Source organism: Hemitrygon akajei, chromosome 1 (assembly GCF_048418815.1).
Source record: "Hemitrygon akajei chromosome 1, sHemAka1.3, whole genome shotgun sequence".
Lineage (NCBI taxonomy): Eukaryota > Metazoa > Chordata > Chondrichthyes > Myliobatiformes > Dasyatidae > Hemitrygon > Hemitrygon akajei.
The window spans coordinates 66,091,094-66,112,660 of record NC_133124.1 but is presented as its reverse complement, the minus strand read 5'-3'; the positions used below and the strand labels follow the sequence as shown (position 1 = coordinate 66,112,660).

Below are 21,567 nucleotides of genomic sequence, written 5' to 3'. Positions count from 1 at the left end.
CTGATAAATTGTTCGGTTTACCCTTGGGAGAGGAAATGTCTGAAAACCTTACAAAAGAGGACACATCACTTGACATATTCTCCCTAATGCAAATCAGAAGTCTCCCTGGTACAGCAGGGATGATCCAAAGGGAAACCAGAAACAATCCGACTCTGTCTCAGGTCTACGTGGCCACTCAAAATGGCTGTAAAGTGCAGCAGGAACTCTAGTGCCAGGGTGAACTTACCCTTGATAGTGGTTGCATTTTGTGGTTGTACCATTCAAGCTGAGAGCTGAAGGGAGGAGCTACACGCTGGTCATCTAATTGTGGTGAAAATGAAAATGGTTCCAAGCTTTGTCTGGTGGCCTGGGATAGACCAGCAGATCAGGCAGCTTGCCAAGCAGTCTTCAGGATGTCCACACACCCAGTAGGGCCTCTTCATCCCTGAGAATGGCCTGCATTGCCCTGGCAGAAGATTCATGTGGATTTTGCCTGACCATTCATGGGCACAGATTTTTTTGGTAGTCGTAGATGCCACTACAAAGTGGCCAGACTGGTGTTCCAGAACACTTAGTCAGTGACAACAGAGCAGTTTGTTGTGGAACAGTTTCAGTCATTCTCGAAAAATGAATGGAATAAGACAGACATTACATCTGCTACATGCCTATCTGCTACAAATGGCTTTGTGGAAAGGTTTACCCAGAGTCTACAGAACACACTGCACTGACACTGAATCAGAAGCTTTGCAATGACCTCCTTGCATATCACAATGCAGCACACTCCACGAACAGCAACTCACCAGCTATGCTGTTCCTGGGTCATCCTTTGCACTCACGATTGGATCTCCTCAAACCCAATCTCAGAAGGAGTATGCAGGACAAACAGCCGAGACAATATGAGAGCTCCTCAAATAAGGAGGCTTGATGTTTCACTCCTGGACAAATAGTCCTGTGAGGGACTACAGAGATGATTAAAAAATGGGTCCTTGGAAGGATTAAGGACAGTACTGGACAATTCTCCTACCCAGTGGAGATTGCATCTGATGTCATCTAGAGATAGTACATCGATCAGTTAAAGAGTGCAGAGTCAATTGTTACAGAAGAGAGGAGCCCAGACTGTCAAGGCCTCTTCCTGCAGTCCCAGAGTCAACACCTACCACCACCATGGAGGAGGCGCTAGAACCTGAGATTGTTTCACAGCCACAAGTCGCTCCCGCCAAGCAGAGTGATTCCCCCTGTCAGGAAACGTGTTATCCCACAAGAATAAGAAATCCCCCACGGTGATTAAATTTTTAGGCCTGAGTGAGACAATTTAAAATATATGATAGATGACTAGAGAGCAATATGTTGCATGCTATATTGAGTTAGAGTTGAAAGGTAAGATGAGGAGCCCAAAACTGTTCACAATACTCAAGGTGAGGCCTCACCAGTGCCTTAGAAAGCCTTAGCTTCACATCCTTGCTCTTGTATTCTAGACCTCTTGAAATGAATGCTAACATTGCATTTGCCTTCCTCACCACCCACTCTACCTGCAAGTAAACCTTTAGAGTCCCAGGTCCCTTTGCGTCTCAGATTTTTGGATTTTCTCCCCGCTTAGAAAATAGTCTTCACATTTATTTCTGCTACCAAAATGCATGACCATGCATTTTCCAACATTGTATTTCCTTTGCCGCTTTATTGCCCATTCTCCTAATCTGTCCTCTGCAGCCTACCTGTTTCCCCAGCACTACCTGCCCCTCCACTTTTATATCAAATTTGGCAATAAAGCTATCTATTCCATCAACCAAATCATTGATATACATCAAAAAAATCTAATCGAATACCACTAGTCACTGGCACCCAACCAGAAAAGGATCCCTTTATTCTCACTCGCTGCCTTCTACCAATCAGCCAGTGCTCTAACCATGTTAGTATTTTCCTGTAATACCTTGCGCTCTTAACTTGGTGAGCAGCCTCATGTATGGCATCTTGTCAAAGGCTTTCTGAAAGTCCAAATATACAACATCCACTGCATCCTTTTTATCTATCCTACCTGTAATATCTTCAAAGAATTTCAGCAGGTTCATCAAGCAAGATTTTCCCTTCTGGAAACCTTGCTGGCTTTATCCCATCTTATCCTGTGTCACCAGTATTCCATAACCTTATCCTTAATAATTGACTCCAGCATCTTCCCAACCACTGAAGTCAGGCTAACTCATCTACAATTTCCTTTCTGCTGCCTTCCTCCTTTCTTAGAGTGTGGACTGACATTTCCAATTTTCAAGTCCTCTGGCACCATGCCAGAATCCAATGATATTTGAAAGATCATTGCTAAAGCCTCCACAATCTCTAACACTACCTCTTTCAGAACCCTGGGGTGCAGTTTATCAGCTTGATATAATTGCTATCACTAAAGAGGTAGTGCCAAGCAAACCTGTGGGCCTAAAGATAGATAAGTCCCCTGGTCCTGGTGAAATGCATCCCAGGACATTGAAAGAAATAACAGAGGTTATAGTTGAGGCATTGATGATAATTTACCAAAATTCTCTGGGCTCTGGGCAGGTCCTAGCAGATTGGAAGAAGGTGCATTTTATGCCACTGTAGAAAAAAGGATGTAGACAAAAGGCAGGTGCCTATAGGCCAATTAGTTTAACCTCTGTAGTTGAGAAAATGCTTGAAGCTATCATTAAAGAAGAACTAGCGAGGCATGTGGAAAGAAATGTACCTACCATGCAGACGTAGCATGGATTCAGCAAAGGCAAGTCCTGTTTGACAAACTTGAGGATATAACAAGCACAGTGGTTAGATAAGGATGCATAGAGTTGGGGATAATGCATTAGCATGGTTAGAAGATTGGTTAACCAACAGAAAGTAGAGAGTTGGATGTTTCTCTGGTTGGCAGTCAGTGGTGAGTGGTGTGCCGCAGGGGTTGGCACTGGGCCCACAACTGTCCACGATATATATTAGCAATCTGGAAGAGGGAACTGAGTGTAGTGTATCTAAGTTTGTTGATGATACATAATTGAGTGGAAAAGCAAATTGTGTAGACGATACGGAGAGTCTTCAGAGAGATAAATGTTAAGTGAGTGGGCAAGGATCTGGTAGATGGAGTACAATGTTGGAAAATGCGAGGCCATCCACTTTGGAAGGGAAATGGAAGACCAGATTCAAAATGATAAAAGGTTGCATCATGCTGCTGTGCAGAAGGACTTGGGATTGTCTGTGCATGAATTGGAAAAGATTGGTTTACAGGTGCTATCAAGAAGGCAAATGGAATGTTGGCCTTCATTGCAAGAGGGATTGAATTTAAGCATAGGGAGGTTTTGCTGCAAATCTGTAGGGTACTGGTGAGGCCTTGTCTGGAGCACTGGTCTGGTCTCATTACTTGAGGAAGGATATACTGGCTTTGGAGGCAGTGTAGAGGAGTTCACCAGATTGATTCTAGAGATGAGGTGGTTCGACTATGAGGTGAGATCTTATAAAAACATATAAAAGTATCAAAGGGATAGATAAGACCGAGGCAGGAAAGTTGTTTCCACTGGTTGGTGAGATTAGAACTAGGGGACATAACCTCAAGAGTGGGGGAGTAGATTTAGGATGGAGATGAAGAGGAACTGCTTTTCCAAAGAGTGGTGAATCTGTGGTATTCTCTGCCTGATGAAGTAGTGGAGGCAACCTCAGTAAGTATATTTATAACAAGATTGGATTGATTTTTGCATAGCAGGGGAATTAAGGGTTATGGGGAAAAGGCAGGTAGGTGGAGATGAGTCCATGGTCAGATCAGCCACGATCTTATTGAATGGCAGAGCAGTCTCAAAAGGCCAGATGGCCTACTCCTGCTCCTATTTCTTATGTTCTTATGTCCGGGTGACAAATGTACACTTAGGTCTTTCAGTTTTTTGAACACCTCCCTTGTAATAGTAACTGCATTTACTTCTTTTCCTTCACACATTACAACATCTGGCACCCTGCTAGTGTCTTCCACAGTGAAGACAGATGCAAAATATTCGTTTAGTTCATCTGCCATCTCCTTGTTCCCCGTAAGCAGGGAGGAGTGTTAATATTTCAGTAATATATGAGTAATACATTGGTGAACTTTTCATACCAACCCTAAACTCAGAAGTGACATGTGAGATATTACTGGTGCATATTTTAACGTGGCTTAACAGACTAGAGGTCAGTTTGATTTCCTTAGAGTCAAGAATGAGAAGTAACAGTCTTGAAATAAGGCATCAGCCATTTTGGGCAAAGGAGGAGTTTTGTTTTTCCTTTATTCCTTCTGAATATTTGGAGCTTCCACCAGGCGGGCTGTGAATTCTCAGTTGTTGAGTTAAAGAAGCAATTACTTTGAAATCGGGAAATCAGTGTGGCCATGGGCTTAGTGTGGGAAAGTGGCATTGAGGTGAAGAAAATGATAGAGCTTTTGGAAGAAGAATAACAAAGTGGCACTGCCAGTAATGCATAAAGCTCCAGTGATCTGGTTTTGATTCTGTCTGTGTCGAGTTGGCACATTTCCCCTGTCTGCTCCAGATTCCTCTTGCATGCTGGTTTGTAGGCTAATTGGTTGCTATAAATGATCCCTGATGTGGTTGATGGGAGGGGCATGACACTGGACTTGTATGAGAGCAGACAAGTAGGAAAGTTCTGAGGGCCAGAATGGGTCAAAGAAGCTCCTCTGTAGTAAGGGTGATACAAGCAAGTCCTATAGAGCCACAATGAACCTTCTGTGTCTTACTCATTTCATCACATGCCCTAATATCTCCAAATAAATTCTGTTTGTAAATGCTTTTATGAAGCACTTATGATATTTTGTCATATTTAATGTTGTTATTCCTAAAGCAGCATCAAATTTTATAGGGGTTGGTTATTTGGTAGATGGAAATGTTTTCTTTCGTTTAATAGAGTACCTTTAACTGCTAGAATCCACAGATCTCTTTGAAACATCCTCCCAGAGATTTTTGCAGCCTCCTACAAGCATTATCAATATGCATTGCCTCGTGTTAGATATGTGTATTTTGGTGTCCAGAGACTGCCAATGTCCTGTATGAGGAATGTTCCACGTTTAGTATTTGATCAGTTGCTGATTAAATTGTCTTAATGTATTTTGAAAGTTTTCATTATTATTGTTGTTCCTTTATGGAGCATGCAAGGTAAATTTCTGACTACGTAGTTGTCTTAGCATCAGGACCTCCCAAACAAAGAATGAAATACTTATACATGTACATGAAGTATCATCATGAATTCAACTGACAAAAACAATGGAACATCTAGAAATTGTGTGAATTAATTTGTTAATCTATTTTCAATTATAAAGCAACACATAACTATGAATGTATTATTCTAAGTATCAATGCAATCGTGAATTTGATTATTCATTTGTAACCATGGATGAGTGCTGAAAAAAAACCCATTGAATTTCAAAGAATAAATTCTTTAATTCCTTTTCATTTTCTAGAAAAAACTAACCTCTAAGATTTCTGCACTATTACTTTAGTATTCTGCTTTTGAATTAGATACAGTACTGGAAAACAAGTAATCACGCTTGTTTTAAGCATTTGCTAAAACATTCTTATCTGCAAACTTAACAAAGAATTTAAGTCTTTGTTTTAAACTAGATAGTACTTTGCCAAAGAAATTGGAAACAGCAGTTGAAAATAACTTAAGCAAGTATTCAAAGGCAGTATTAGTCTACACTGTTGATTTCAGGGTTGTGCTTTCTATAAAACAGTTTCATATTTTAAAATATAAGCAGGGCTGATGCAGGAATTTGTTTATTAGTAGTCAAAGGGTTAAGCTGTAAAGGCAGTGAACTTGCTAGTGAATTCAACTCTTCGACATTTGCACTCAAAGATCACCTCGGGCAGTATAGATGACATCAAGCCATGGAACTTATTACAAGGGATACTTTTGTTCATGAATGTCTCTAGTAAAGAAGTGAAAATGTGAGTACAAAGGACATATGACTTCAATGTCTAGAACTGCTTTTAGGGCTATGTTCAATGTATGTCATAAGGTCTTCATTCTGTCCTTTCATCCAAATACATGTCACGAATAGAATGGAGAAATGTGCTTTATTTGGGCCTGTGGTGGTGGTAGTGAAGATGTTATTTTCATGGTATTAAAAACTTATTTTACAGAATTCTACGTTGACAATTGAAGAGTTTCATTCCAAACTTCAAGAAGCTACAAATTTTCCTCTCCGACCTTTTGTTATACCATTTTTAAAGGTAATTGTGGCATTTTCTATATATCTGGTCCTGGAAACCACTGATGAGGTTCTGTGCCATAGTAAAGCCTGCAACTTCAAGAAATGTACCCATATTTTATGATGTCATATCAGGTTAAAGCACATTTAATACAGTGGATTGATTTTTAAAGTCCAAAGAATGTCTTGATTGCAAAAATGAGAGCAATATTTAATAAAGCAACTGGACGTAATTTTAAACACCAAGGATTCCAGTTGTTTGTAATTCATGTCAAAGTCAGCGTTCCTAATTCCTGGAAAAAAGATGAAATGGCTTTGCTGGATCAAAATCATGTTTGATGCTGAGGCTTTAAAACTTAATTTGACATTTTCCTTTAAAAGGATTGTAGGAAATAGCCCATATATTTTGTTTTGCATGTTTGCTGTGCCCCTATATTATATCGACAGGAACTGGATTTAAACTGTCATAAAATGTCAAGGATCAAGTGGACAGACCTTCCGACCCTCCATCAGCAAATGTTGGCCAATCTGAACAGATTGATACATATACATTGATACATATTTTAAAACATGGAAAGATTTTCAGTAATAGATTAAAATGGTTTCAGGCTTGGCACTCAGAAGCATGCTAAGGTGTAGGCATATTTTCTTAAGATACTTTTTTTTCAAGAACTATCATGTAAAATTAAAATGTACCAATGGGGGTTTGGTTTTACTGCAATCGTGCATTTGAAAATCTTTTTGAAGGCTTTGGGCTATTTTCTAAAAATATTTAATTTAATAAAAAGCACATAATGATTGCTTGCTTGTGGCCAAGCAGCTATAAGTGCTAAGTTTGAATTGCATCATGCAAATACCATTTCCTTTGTGAATATTACTATTTTTTTTACAGTGGAAACAGCTCCCCTCAGGGTCAGTTGGCGGTGAAAAAAGCCAAAAAGCATACAAGGACACTTCCAGAATCTTCGTTCTCTGCTCTGTGCCATATGGTTACAATATCATTTCATAGGGGAATGCTGGAATCAAAGATGCAACTTTTTTTCTAATTTTAGTGCCTTTCCTCAAAGGAGACATTAATGACAAAAACCATATGGTTGTGGGAACATGGACCTTAATAACTGCATTCAATCCCAGCTGTAACAATATGCATTAAAGTCTTGTTTTCATTAGGCTAATGTAAGCCACAGATTCTTGATTCTATTTCATGTTATGGAGAATCATTTACAGGAAAGATATTACACACCGTTGTAATTACTTTCTCTGGTGCTGGAACACTACCCTCCCCCACTATTTTGTTTTGTCACTTCCTTAGTTTGGTGAAGCATTGGAATTGAAATTAACTCTTTTTGTACTGAACTTGAATGGAAATTTATAATTTTAAAAAATACAAAAAAAGAGATTTTTCTGTAAACTTCAAATTTGCATGTGGCAAGGGTAGTGAACCTATGGAGCATGTGCTTAAGATGGCAGACACTAAAAATTTTGTCGGTATCCGGTATGCAGGCACCACCCCCCTCAATTCTTTAAACATCATCCAAAGTAATAAGGTACAAATTGATTATCTTTATAGCCAAATGAAACAGCAAATGATTTTTTTTTTACAACCTAAGAGCATTGAGATGTTTTTACAGGAAACATTATTCATTGCCTACAGCTCAGCATTCAACACAATCGTACTCTCAATTCTAATCAATAAGCTCCAAAACCTGGACTTCTGTACCTCCCTCTGCAACTGGATCCTTGACTTCCTCGCAGGGAGACCACGGTCTGTGTGAATCGGAAACAACATCTCCACTTCGCTGATAATCAACACTCCTATACTTCTAGGATGTGTGGTTAGCCCACTGCACTACCCTCTTTACACCCACTATTGTGTGGCTAGGCACTGCTCAAATGGCGTCTATAAACACAGCTGAATGAGTGAACAAGACCCTCAGTCCGTGGCTGGGGTTGACCATGGATATTGTATCCGAGCTGTCTACGTAATATACAAGCCGGTCGGTATGCAAGGCAGGGCAGTACAATTTGGAGAGCCAGCTGTTGCCCATGCAGCAGACTCTGCCTCACTACGCAGTCGATGAATCCAAAGGAGCGGAAGAGACCGATACAATTTGACACCAGCAACAGTACACGTGTTTCCAGTCGGCATTGAACTCAACATTGGACTGCCTTAGGCACTCCAGCTCTGGATTTTTCCCTTGGGGGTTCACTCCTGAAGCCTTCCTCACGAGTGGATATAATCACAAGGCAGTGGAAGTTCGAGGTCAAGAGCTTTCCTTCTAGATGAGCTGCCAACCACAGCCGACGAGTCCCGTCTGCCTGAAGCAACTGGTTTTAAGTTGCCAGTAACCACCCCCCCCCTCCCCCGCCAATAGAAACAGCTTAGTAACTAAGCCACACACAAAGGCCAGGAGCAGGAGCTGGACATGGTTGTCAGAGGCTATTTGAGACACACGCCATTGGGAGCATTTAATGACACAACTACCACTGGCAGAATTTCAGATGGGGAAGAGGTGCTGTACAGGAGCAGGATAGATCAGCTGGTTCAGTGGTGTTGCTGCAACAACCTTGCACTCAGTGTCGAAAGGAACAAGGAATTGATTGTGGACTGAAAAAATGGGAATTCAAGGGAACACACACCAGTCCTCATCGAGGGATCAGAAGTGGAAAGGGTGAGTATTTTCAAGCTCCTCAGTGTCAACATCTCTAAGGATCTATCCTGGGCCCAATGTATTGATACAATTAAAAGAAGGCACGACAGTGGTTATATTCCATTAGGAGTTTGAGGAGAACTAACATTTCAGCAAATTTCTACAGATGTACCTTGGAAAGCATTCTCACTGGTTGTATCACCATCTGGTATGGAGGGGCCTCTGCACAGGATTGAGAAAGGCTGCAGAAAGTTGTAAACTCGGCCAACTCTAGCCTCCCCAGCAGCCAAGACACATTCAAAAGGTGCCATCCATCATTAAGGACCAACATCACCCAGGGCATGCCCTTTTCTCGTTGCTATCATCGAGGAGGAGGTACAGGAGCCAGAAGGCACAAACCCACTGTTTCAGGAACAGCTTCTTCCCCTCCATCATCATCATTTGTGAATGGACAATGAATCCATTGACACCACTTTGGCATTTTTACCCTCTCTTTTTGTACCACTTATTTAATTTTATTTAAATATATATAATAAATTATAGTTATTATGTATTTCAGTGTACTGCTGCCATAAACTAACAAATTTCACAACATATGCCAGTGATATTAAATCTGATTCTGACTCTCACACTGGCTTGGTGCCAGCTAGATGGCTGCAAGAATACATGATAGGTTTTGAAATCCTTCCACACCTGGTGTGCACATAATTATCTGTATAGTAAATGGTTACAATAACAATGCTATTTAAAAATGATGTTATTTTTTAATTAACTTTTAAAAAGATTAATATTAATTTTTGACCAGGTTTTCTACAATACTTATTTCAATCTGTTTCTGTTATATGTTGTTATTAACAGTGAAACAATGAATACACACAAATGAGCAACAGGACTCATCCCTTTTCCATAGAGTCCATCATTATTTTTAATAATTTATTAATCAGTGATGGCCTCTGCTTAAAATTACCATCACACACGAGTGAATTTTTTTAGATTATTGCCATTTTGAGCGCACACTCACAAATGGGTTAGGATATGATAGATGTGTCTGATTTACAGTTTTCTATCTTTCAAGGTAGTAATTCAAATTTTGATTACACTCTACTAAACTTGAATAAATAGCCATAGCTTTTCTATAGATAATTAATGTACTATTAATCCATTGTGCAGGCTCTATTAAAAGTTTCTGTTTGTAAATTAAAGGTTCAGATATAGAGCACACAGATATATTCCTGATTTTATTTTCCCTTGGAATATGTTTCATATAAATCTAGTTGTTCCTTGTGTGCAACTTGAACAATTTATTTACTCTGCTGCTGGGTTTCAAATCACACAGCACTTCCATTATTTGAGCTACTTACATTTGTAATCTTGCCCAAAACAAAAACACCCTGATTATCCATCAACTCAGTTTTTACTGGCCAGGAATAATTCTGATACTAATGCAGCCCTCCACACTGCTATTGTCTCCAGTTTTATTTGCCGACTTCTGCCATTAACAGTCTTCATTCATAGGATTCCCTCAATGTCACTGGAAGCAGAATTTTCCATTGTGATTTACCTTGACCACCCTACTTCTTTAGATCCCTGAAATTGATTTAGTAGTCCCCATTTGCCTACTGTGCCATTTATTTTGATGGTTGTAGATTTAAAAGGTTCTATTACAGTGGCTTAGGTGAGTAAATGCAACACATTCTGTAGTTGGTACACTCCTGCCCACAATGCACCACTGATGGAGGGAACAAATGATTGGGGCAACAGGTAGGGTACAGACAGGCAAGCTGCTTTGTCCCAGACAACGTTGAACTTTGCAGCTTCACTAATGCACAATTCCATCATGCTGTAGACTTCTGTTTTGTTCCTTGAGATATCAAAAGCTGAGTCATCCCTGAGGATACCTAGTCCAGTGTAGAATGATGTACTCCTATAGCACAGTCCAGTTGAATTTCTTACTGAAAGCCTACAGGTATTATGTATTGCAATTGTCTGGGAAGAGAAAGCCATGAGTGGTCTTTGAGGTGGTGACTGCCTGACATTTTGAATGTTATTTACTATTCAGCAGTTTAAATGTTGACTTAATTTTGTTGCAAGTAGGGATGAACTTCATTGGTTGAAGAAATGTGAATACACTTGAACACTATGTAATCATTAGGCAAAAATTCCTACTTCCTGCCTTATGAGGCAAAAGAAGCCAATTGATGAAGCAGCTGAAGCTGATTAGGCCTTGAAACTTTTTATAGTAATTTCCCTAACCCGAGGCTGGGAAGGTTGACCTCGAACAACTGCTCCCTCTTTATTGTGGGGATCTGACTCCAGCAATTGGGTTGCCTTCTCCTTGATGGCCATTGACAAGATTTACAAGCTTCTTGATGCTGTATTCTGTCAAGTGCTGACCTGATATCAGGGATGGTCCCTTGGTCTTCACTCCTGGAACTGAGCTCTTTAACCTGGACCAAAGTTGAGAAAAAGGTTGAGGTGAAGTGGTCCGATGAAAACTTACAGAACCATGATGTGCATATTATTTGTGAGTAGGTGCCACTGTCATTGTAAGGTATATTAAAATTACTGCACCCGACTATACCGTACAGAATAAAGCTTTGTTATTCCAGTTAAGCTGTTTTATTAAACTTTCAAAACACTTTCCATTTATAAACTGCTAGATTATTATACACAGACTGTGTGTAGCCAAACATTTTGACCAAAGGTCTGAACTAATCATTTTATTTTGGCAATTGAAGAACTGTAATTCAGTTAAATAGTTAACATCAGTAATGGTGACTGTGAAATGACCTGATTGACATAAGAGTCCATCTGTATACTAATGTTCTTGAGTACGGAAATCTGCTGTTCTTACCATGTAAAGACTGCATGTGACTTTATTCTGCGGCAACGTGATTGACTCTTCACTGATTTCTGAGATAGTCAAACAAGACAAATAAGGAAGGGAAGTAAAACTATTGCCTTATAAGCATGCATCCCCTGCTTATAATGGAAATACAATGCAAATTTATCTTTTGAATTGCTTTGGATAGAATAAAGGAAGTTATAGAATTGATATGTAATCTAAGTCAGTGGGTCAAGGGGACATGGAGGGTTTAACTGAAAGCTGTAGTTTTTTTGTGGTAGATTGAAATGTTTTTTGTTGCTTGCTTCAAACTTCAGATGTGTTGTCTTCAACAGCAGAGATGACCATCTCTGGGTGGATAAAGTAGGGTAGGTGCTTTGTACACTTTTTATTTAGCTGGGAATGGAAAACTAGCAACTACCCTAACGAGAAGAAATATGCAGATTTAGTCACAGATTAGGAAGCATGTTTTTGAGGGCTTTAATTGTTCCAAAATTGAATTGTGAGATCAGCACAATTAATGACTTAAATTCCTGCTTGAAATCTATTCTTGAATAATTTCTTGTTATTGTTTCAGATGGATGTATGTGTGCAAGATGTTTAACATAGGAGCCATTCTCTTTATTGATTTTGTATAGCTTTCCTTTCAGCGGCTTTAGTACTTTTTAAATCTTTATTTTTCTAGGTTTGAGCTAACATTTTGGCATAGCACAGATATTTTTTCATTTCTATGTGGGAAAGGTGAATTTTTGGGGGGGAAAAAAGATGATAATTCATTCTAAAATGAGGCATTTACTTAACATTAGCTTTGTGACCTTGCTACACCTGAGCTCTGTCTTTTGTTTTGCATGCTTCGTTTTCATTTGATTTCTGCTTTATTCCCAATCCCATGAGAGTGTCTTTTTGTTAAGGTACTTGGGAGCGACTAGACAAATGGTCATTAGCTATGTGAGCCTAGGCACGGAAGGTTAGAATCTCTTTTGACCACAAAGCCTCACAGATTGCTCTGGCCCATCTGGCCTTCTGGTTAGCAATCATAAATCCTCGTGTTTATCTTTCTGCCCAACTCAGGAGTGTTGAACACTTCTGTAATTGCTTTTGCTCTGATCAGTTCACAAGATAATTACAGGTTAAAAAAAAAAGCTGATTTTAGTTCATCCATCCAGGAAAATCCTAAATTATCCCCCTTTTCAGCATTCAATTATTTCTTAAATGTTTCCAGTGCTTTTGTCTCTGCTGCTGGGAGTATGTGCCAGTGTTCATTGTGCTGGTGTTGTGTCAATCCTTAATTTTTCATATTGCTAGATCCTATTGTCCTCTTTCAGTGTATTTAATAATATTCTCCATTACATTTACAACACTTGAGATTCGCCTAAACGTCTATAATATCACTTTTCAGACAACTGCTTTTGAACTGAAAATCTTTAATTTCGCCAGTCTTTTCTTGTAATTCATGCTATTTGACACTAGAGATCAGCCCCACAGCTTTTCTGTACGCAGTCTGAAGCCACTGATTGCTTGTGTTGTGCTTTATTGAGGAAACTTGCACAATCTGATCAGGGTGCTATATGGTTTGCAAACAGTTTCTCTAGCTTGTATTTTACTGCTTTGTAATTTAACATTGCATTTGGCTGTTTTTGTTAACAGCTTCTGCTGAGCAACGGCGAATACTTGCTTGTGAATACTATGGTACTCTAACATGGGAGTAATCTATTTAACTCCATTCCCTGGATAATTCTGGAGATCCTTCCCTTCCACCATTAAATTTGATGCAGTTCATTTCCAATAGCCATCATCCACATAGCTGCAATTTCATCACTCTGTTTTCTCAGTCAATAAGCAACTACTCTACACTTCCTAAGTTTACTTTATGTTCAGCCTTTGAAATTGTACCCTTGTGTAGCAATATTTGAGGTGTAAGAGAAAGAGTGATCTATTGTACTCTGGGAAATACTGCACCAAATAAATCTAATCACCCTTATCGTTTTCCTCCGACTAAGCTAATTTGAATACAAGATGCCACTGCCCTTAAATGCCTTTCCTTTTTTCTTGCAGTTAAATCTATCGTATGGTGCTCTCACAGAGCAGGAATCATAGAATTATACAACACGGAAAAGGGCCCTTTGCCTCAACTCATCCGTGGTGACCGAAGTGTCTAACTGAGCTTATCCCACTTGCCTACACTGGGCCCATATCCCTAAATTGTTCCTTCTTATGTACTTGTCCAAACATCGTCTAACTGTCTCTCAAGCTATTGTTGGTTATCATTGCTTGGCACCTGTAACATGACAGTGCCACTGTTACGTACCATGTGGCAGCCCAACCCAAAGTGTTTCCATGCCTTGCTGTGAGATTTTATAAGCAGCTCTTAAAAAAAACTGGGGTGATTTGAATGTGTCTAAACACTGACAACTTCAAAAATCAATTTTGCGTTTGACCTAATGACTGAAGTAAATGGCTATTGAAGCGGGAGTAGAGGATTGAGGTGGTGACAGGTTCCCAGTAATGATGGTCTATGGCTAGTGATTAGATTCTGATTGGCTTGCACATGTTCCTGTGTTTCAAGTGCAAGTCCACCTATTTCTCCTACTTGCATTGACCTGTCATCCAAGTGATTGTATCAAGGTTATGATGTGTTGTGTGGTACATTAGTTTAGTGAATGTACTAAACATTAAATGCCTTGTGTTCAGGAATGTTGGTGGAAGAACCTGTGAAATTGGTGTGTAGAACTGCCTTGAAGAATATGTTTGAAATGGTTCTGATCCCTTTATTTTTACCGAAAGAACAATTCTTATTTCTATTCACATTGGTTGGTCAGAGCTTTGAGTCATTAGGCAATTCAGAGGGATGAAGGCTAACAGGTCATTAACTTGCAGAGGAAAACAAATTATATTTCTAAATTTAAGTAGAAATTTGATTTATTTTAAATTACTAAGGACAACAGGATTTTCCTTCTGTGTCATAAATTGTTTCAATTGGTAAGTTATAATATACAGTGTTTATGGAACAAATAGTGAATGGGCTGATAACACTGAAATGTAAATTCATGACTCCTGATTGGTGCTGCATGCAACTTCATATGAATGCTGTCTCCATGGCAACCACCTTGCCAGTTCAGCTCTGGTTGAATGCTTACTTTTATGCTGCATATTGCTAAATGGACAACACTGCACCTTACTATGCCCATGACTACACCCCCAACGTAGAATTAAAGCTAAATGCAATGTGTTTTATAGTGTGATGCCATGATAATCTATAATGACTAACATTCCATCACTGGAAAAAAAAGTCAAAATTGTACTTTCCAAGGGCAGCTAATGATTCATTCTGTTGTCAAGCGACTTTTGTTATTTGCTTAATCGTTCATCTGTAAGGTTAGCAGGGTGTAGCATCTTTCCCTGTGTGGCCGTGCTGACAGAGATGTTGTTTGCTGTGCCACTCTTCTTGCAGGCCAACCTGCCCCTGCTCCAGAGGGAGCTACTTCACTGCGCGCGCTTGGCCAAGCAGAACCCAGCACAGTACCTCGCACAGCATGAGCAGCTGCTGCTGGATGCCAGCACCACCTCACCCGTCGACTCCTCCGAGCTGCTGCTTGATGTTAATGAAAATGGGAAAAGGCGAACTCCAGACAGGTGAGACAAATGGTTGCAATTTATCAATGGAACCGTTTCTTCCTGAGCCAAAATGTATCTGCACAGATGCATCATGGGAGCAAATTCAAGCAGACAAATGATCGCTGACTTGTGCTTTTTCTTTAAATCGCAACAGCTTGTTGTCAACTGTGAAAATTAATTCTGAGTGAGGAAGGATTTTTTTCTTCTTGTTGAATTAATTAATGAACCCATGGAACTGTGTTTAATCCTGTCTAATCTTTGTATGATGGCATGAGATGAGTAACCAAGAAAGTGCTGGTTCAAGGGAAACTGACAGTCTTGCTGGTGCTTTTTTCTGCATATGGTCAGCTATGGATGAATAGCTGCAATGAGGTTCTAAGTTCATTAAAAGAGCTCATTAAAGAGATCATTCTGTTTCTGCACTAACACAGGGACGTGTCAGTCAATGTACCTATCTGAATTTGATATGTGTAAATATGGTCGCTATTTGTAATAGGATTTGGCAATACTGGTGCAGGCAAGCATAATGCTAATGAGGGAAGCTTTGTTAGTTTATCGTATGAGTACCACTTCGTAGTAGCTTTACGCCTTGAACGTTGATATATATTTGATCATCTTGCCCACTTTGTAGAACCAAAGAGAATGGCTACGATCGCGAGCCTTTGCACTCAGAGCAGCCCAGCAAGCGGCCCTGCACTATAAGTCCCAACCAACGGTTTAGTCCAAATAATGGGTTATCCTACCAGCCCAACGGCCTGCCTCACCCAACACCACCCCCACCTCAGCACTACCGTCTGGATGATATGGCCATGGCTCACCATTACAGGGATTCATACAGACATCCCAACCATAGAGACCTCAGGGACAGGAACAGACCTCTCGGTGAGTATCAATCTTGGTCCTTTGTCACCACATGTAAAAATCTATAAAATAACCATTCCATTTACTTGATTTATTGTCTGTTGAACTGCCAAAGGCACCATAATGTACTAAAAGGAAGAGTCGTGTTGAGATGATGTATGCTTATTATTACCAGAGAGCATTGCGTGTGCAATGGACCAAAGCTTGCCTATGGACATTGTGGTAAAGCCGGTGTGTTTGTTGAAGGATGGCTGTGTCACTTTTATGTCAGTGATGGGTATTAGAGGGATGGCAATAAGCTACTTGATGGATAATTAAAAAAACAATGGCATGTTTTCCAGCAGAATAGCTTTGGAAGTCTGAAATTATGTTCCACTGTTGGCAGGGATGCATGGCACCCGTCAAGAAGAAGTGATTGATCATAGACTAACGGATAGGGAATGGGCAGAGGAGTGGAAACACCTTGATCATGTAAGAAAATTGATGAATTTACTGAAAAGCTAACCTAAAGTACAATTGTTTTTACTTGCTTCAAAAAATAGTTTATGTTTGCTCTGAATAATTAGAAATATAAATTATGTTTTAGAGTTGGATATAGCAAATTTCTGGTCAGTGTTAATACTAGCTTCAAGTAAATGCATAAAAATATTTTCATTTCTAATGACGAAAGTATGAATCCTTTTTCATTTTTAACTCTACAGCTTGATTGAAATTTTATTTGAATTTGGAAAGGTGGTAGTTTGTAATTATTCCAGAATTTTTTGTCCATGGATTTGCATGTGAACGTCCAGAATCAGGTTTAGCAGCTCACTAATGCATCCGGTATTATTCCAGCTTTTAAACTGTATCATGGATATGGTAGAGAAGACTAGGCGTTCACTTACAGTCCTTCGGCGATGTCAAGAAGCTGATCGCGAGGAGCTTAATTATTGGATCAGACGATACAGCGATGCGGAGGATATAAAAAAAGGTAGCAGCAACAGCAGCCATGCCAGACAACAGAGTCCTGTGAATACAGATCCTGCCCAACTAGGTAACAGTTTTGGGTCCCGTAACCTACTCTTTAATGTAAGTTTATACTGGCGCCATCACACTGTAAATCGAGTGCAGACTTCACAGTAATGTAAATAGGGCTGAAATTTCAAAGTGTATACACCGCCATCCACAATTGGTATACCTAAATTGCTTATCTATCTAAGTGGTGATGTATTAGTTCCAGAAAACAGCTGGAAATATCTTTGGACTTCAGATAGCCAATGTCTGGTCTCCCAGCACCCCCGTCAACAGTCCAACCAACATGTGTCAGTTGATAGATTAATACATTGGCAGTCAGATGAGTTGCTGCACACATTGTGTCCCAGCTCCCTCTGAGCCTGACAAATGCAATTAATGTTGGCTGGAGAAATAGTACCATGTAGGATGCTATTGCTGTGCACTTGTATAATTGTGTCAGCGTGTGTGAATCCATGTCATTACTTACAGATGCTCTGTGTTCTGACAATGGAATGACATGGAGAAAAATGCACGCCATGGCCCAAACTTAATTTGTCCAGTAAAACTTGCAACTAAAGAGTCAACTGCTGTAAAGATGTACAAAGTTACCCTGAACTAGACGTGCTCACAATGTTTTTCTCCTATGCAGATTCCCATCGCGAGTTCCTCCACAGACCATCTGGTCATTTGCCAGAAGAAATATGGAAAAAAGCTGGTAAATATTATAATGGAAAGGGGTTGAGGGAGTGTTGGTTGCAAGGGATGTGTGCATGCGTATGAGCATCATTGTTATGGTAAAGTGAATTTTATTTTTAGCCTTTGTTAAATTAAACTTCACCTTGAACATTGCATCATTATGACTTGAATTGTCAGTATGAGGTAAATCTAATCTAATTGTTCATATAGACAAAATTCTGTTGTTCTGTTTGTATTTATTTTGACATACGGCATGGTTAACAGTCCCTTTGGGTTCATCAAGCCCGCACCATCCAGTTACCCCCATGTAACAAATGAACCTACTAACCTCTGCGTCTTTGGAATGTGGGAGGAAAGCAGAGTGCCCAGAGGGAACTAGCACAGTCTTGGGGCAAGCATACAGTCTCCAGCGGCAGAATTGATAATAACGTAACGCTAACCGTTTCACTGCTGTGCTACCCCTTTTGTCCGTGTCTTCACGACATACTTGCAATTTGAAAACTGTTTGGAAGAGCTTAGTAAAACTCAACTTGAACCTGATAGCCCGAACCCTATAAAAACCTTAGGATAGTTAATTTTACTATGTCCTATACAACCCAGTCATTAGCATAAATATAACAATCTTATATGATTTTTTTGAGGAATATTGTTGAAGAGCTGATGAGACATGCCATGATGATAGGCAAATTATCTTATTCTGAATTGAATTCTCAAGCTAGACCAGCATGGCACTTATCCCAGATATCTCATCAGAGTTTCTGTTTGACCCAACCACAATATGGGTCCTGCAAAATTTGTGTTAGGTGGACAGTTTCTTCCTCTGAGCCTGAAATCTCATTTCTGAGCATTCAGTTTCATAAATAGAACAAATTTATTTTATTAGAAGCTTTCTTTTAGCATTTTGGCATTCTTTTTATTAGAAGAGAAGTATATTCCATGCAATTTTCCCCACATAAAATTACTCCATTTTAGGTCTTGCCTTCAGTGTGCTTTCTGATCAACAGACGCTATTGCTTTTGATCTAAATGCAAGAACAAAAAACACACACACACACAAATGCTGGAAACCCTTTTGGTAAAAATGAGCAACCCTGTTGGAGAAAAATCACCTTAGCATCCAGAAAGCCATATCACTGTATTGCAGAGAGACCAAGGTATGGATTCTGTCAGTGGCTGGTGTATAAAATTAAGATTTCTTATCAAGTCATTACCTTGTTTCAATGTACTGGGCCTTGAGAGGTGAAAGAACAGTATCTTTATTTGTCATTAACTGCAGACCAATGCTTCTCATCTAGCTCTCTAGTATTCAAAAACATTGATTTCTGTGAGCTTATGAGGGACTGTTTTCCTATTGCAGTTTAAGCTTGTTATGATGTGCTCGATTATATTGTGATTTTAGGTGTACTTGCATTTTGTTTTATTCCATTGTAATATAGAGGGAGAAATCTGTGGTCTGCTATCCATGGATGCATTATGTCATTGGGATTTCTAGCTTTATGAATACTCTACAGAATTGTTGTCTGTAATTTGTCTCCCTTTGAGAGTCGGTGTGTAGAACTGTACCCAGTGAGAGTCAGCGTCTGTTAGATCCATACCCCAGTGAGATCAGACTGTAGCTCTGTCATCTAGCAAGAGTTAGTGTGCTGAACTACCCCCAGGAAGAGCCAGTGAGTGTGGGATATGAGCCCCAGGGAGAGTAGGTGTGCATGGAACCTGTCCTTCGGGGAAAATGGCTGTGTGCATCTTGTCTCCTGCTAAATGTAGATAGCTGGGATTTTAGGCTGCAACACTCTTGATGTTTCCCCTGTGTTCAACTGCACTCCATTTAATCTGTGAAGGTGGGAAGGTAATAATATTCCCAGGAGAATGTAGCAGACCTTTTCTTGTGAAAGTCTCCTTCACAGTGGCATTTCTCAGGAGAAATGGGAGGGATTGGCAATCCAACCTTAGGGATCTGTTTAAATGTAAACTACAGCAAAGCAGATTGAGAGAATGGGGTGCACATTGGGGGAATCTGCTCAAACTGAGTATTTGAATATCAATGAGGTTGTATTCTGTTGGGTTAGGACACTGGGACATGAAACCAGAACATGGAAACTAAGATGTAGATCTTCAAAGAAAGAGAGGATTTAAAAATAGGTAATTGTTAATTATGCTTAAAATGTGTGTTCAAATTATCACCCAATATTTGCATTATATCAAGGTTGCATGGTACATAATGAACAGTATTTCACAAATTCTGTGTACATTTTCCTGAACGATGGTCACAAGTGCTTGGTAATGAGCTAAACCTTGCAAAATGTACTATTAGCTTGGGCACTGTTAGCCCATCAGATAGTGTGTTATATTAAGATTTCCTAGGTTATGAGATGTTCCAACTAACCTTGAATTTCCTTGTCTTGGTGAAAAGATTAAGGTATTGATTATGGATTAAGGCAGATGGGAGAGAGTAAACAGCATCATGCACAGATATTCGATCAGAAGGTATAGGAGCAAAATTAAGCCATTCAGCCCATCGAGTCTGCTCTGATATTAAACCAAGTCTTAATTTTTTTCCCCAATCCCATTCACCCTTAAGCCGTTCATCAACTGAGAATGTATCAGTTTCTGCCTTAAGTACATCCAGTGACTTGCCCTCTACAGTCCTCTGTGCAAATTCCTCAGATTCACCACCATCTGGCTGAAGAAATTCCTCCTCATTTCTCTCTTAAAAGGATGCCCCTATGTTCTGAGTTTGTACCCTCAGATCCTGGAATCTCCAACTAATAGGAACATCCTCTTCACATCAACTCTAATCAGGCCGTTCAATATCTGGTATGTTTTGATGAAGACTCTCCCCATTCTTCTGAATTCCACTGAATGAAGGCTTAGAGCCATCAAACGTTCCTTATACATTGAGTCTTTCACTCGCAATATCATTCTTGTCAATTTGCCTTGGACCTCTGGGGCCAGTACACATTTTCTTAGATACAGGACCCAGTTTGCTCTCAATATTCCAAAAATGGACTGGACTGGCCAATGCCTTGTAAAACCTCAGCAGTTAATGCTTGCTATTGTAGTGCTCTCAAAATGATTGCTATCATGGCATTTGTCTTCCTTACACAAACTCAACCTGCAAGTTAACCATTAACCAGATTATTAACATAGAAAGTGAAAAATTGTGGTCCAAAAACTGATGCCTGTGGAACTCCATTAGTCACCAGCTGAAAAGCTCACTTTATAGCACTATCTTCTGCCAGTCATCCAGTCTTCTGTCTATGTTAGTACCTTGCCTTTAACACCACAAACTTGTGTTTAGCTGCTTTGTGTGTGACGTCTTATCAAAGACCTGCTGAAAATCCAAGTAAAAATATCCACTGACTCCTCTCTGTATAAACTGTTTGTTAGCTTCCTCAAAGACTTCTAGCAGGGTTGTCAGGCAAGATCTCTCCTTAATAAAACCACTGAATTATCTCTTTCTTTTTAAAATCATTTACTTTCAACTACTCCTAAATCTCATAATTAATAATGGACTCTAAAATCTTAGCAATTACTGAGGTCAGGCTGTCTGGCTTATGATGTCCTCTTGTGTGCCTCCCACCTTGAATAGGGGTGTTATATTAGTGATTTCCCAGTTCTCTGGAAACATTCCAGACCGATTCTTGAAAGACAACTACTAATGCTTCCAACATCTTTTCAGCTACATTTTTCAGAAGTCTGAAGTGTTGTCCATCTGAACTAGGTAACTTAACCCCCTATGGGCTG

At 39.7% G+C, this 21,567-nt stretch overlaps 1 protein-coding gene across 13 annotated transcripts in view; it reads left to right on the top strand.

Annotated features, from left to right (window-relative positions):
- Nucleotides 1-21,567, top strand: part of runx1t1 (RUNX1 partner transcriptional co-repressor 1) — a 90,159-nt gene that overhangs the window by 46,442 nt on the left and 22,150 nt on the right. For 11 of the 13 annotated variants that reach the window (XM_073044665.1, XM_073044650.1, XM_073044645.1 and 8 more), the window contains 6 exons: nucleotides 6,096-6,185; nucleotides 15,111-15,292; nucleotides 15,906-16,156; nucleotides 16,521-16,606; nucleotides 16,970-17,168; nucleotides 17,778-17,843. In XM_073044665.1, coding sequence (XP_072900766.1) covers nucleotides 6,096-6,185; nucleotides 15,111-15,292; nucleotides 15,906-16,156; nucleotides 16,521-16,606; nucleotides 16,970-17,168; nucleotides 17,778-17,843 — 874 coding nt within the window. The remainder of the gene's footprint in view (nucleotides 1-6,095; nucleotides 6,186-15,110; nucleotides 15,293-15,905; nucleotides 16,157-16,520; nucleotides 16,607-16,969; nucleotides 17,169-17,777; nucleotides 17,844-21,567) is intronic. The other 2 variants (XM_073044632.1, XM_073044640.1) reach the window with 1 other exon arrangement.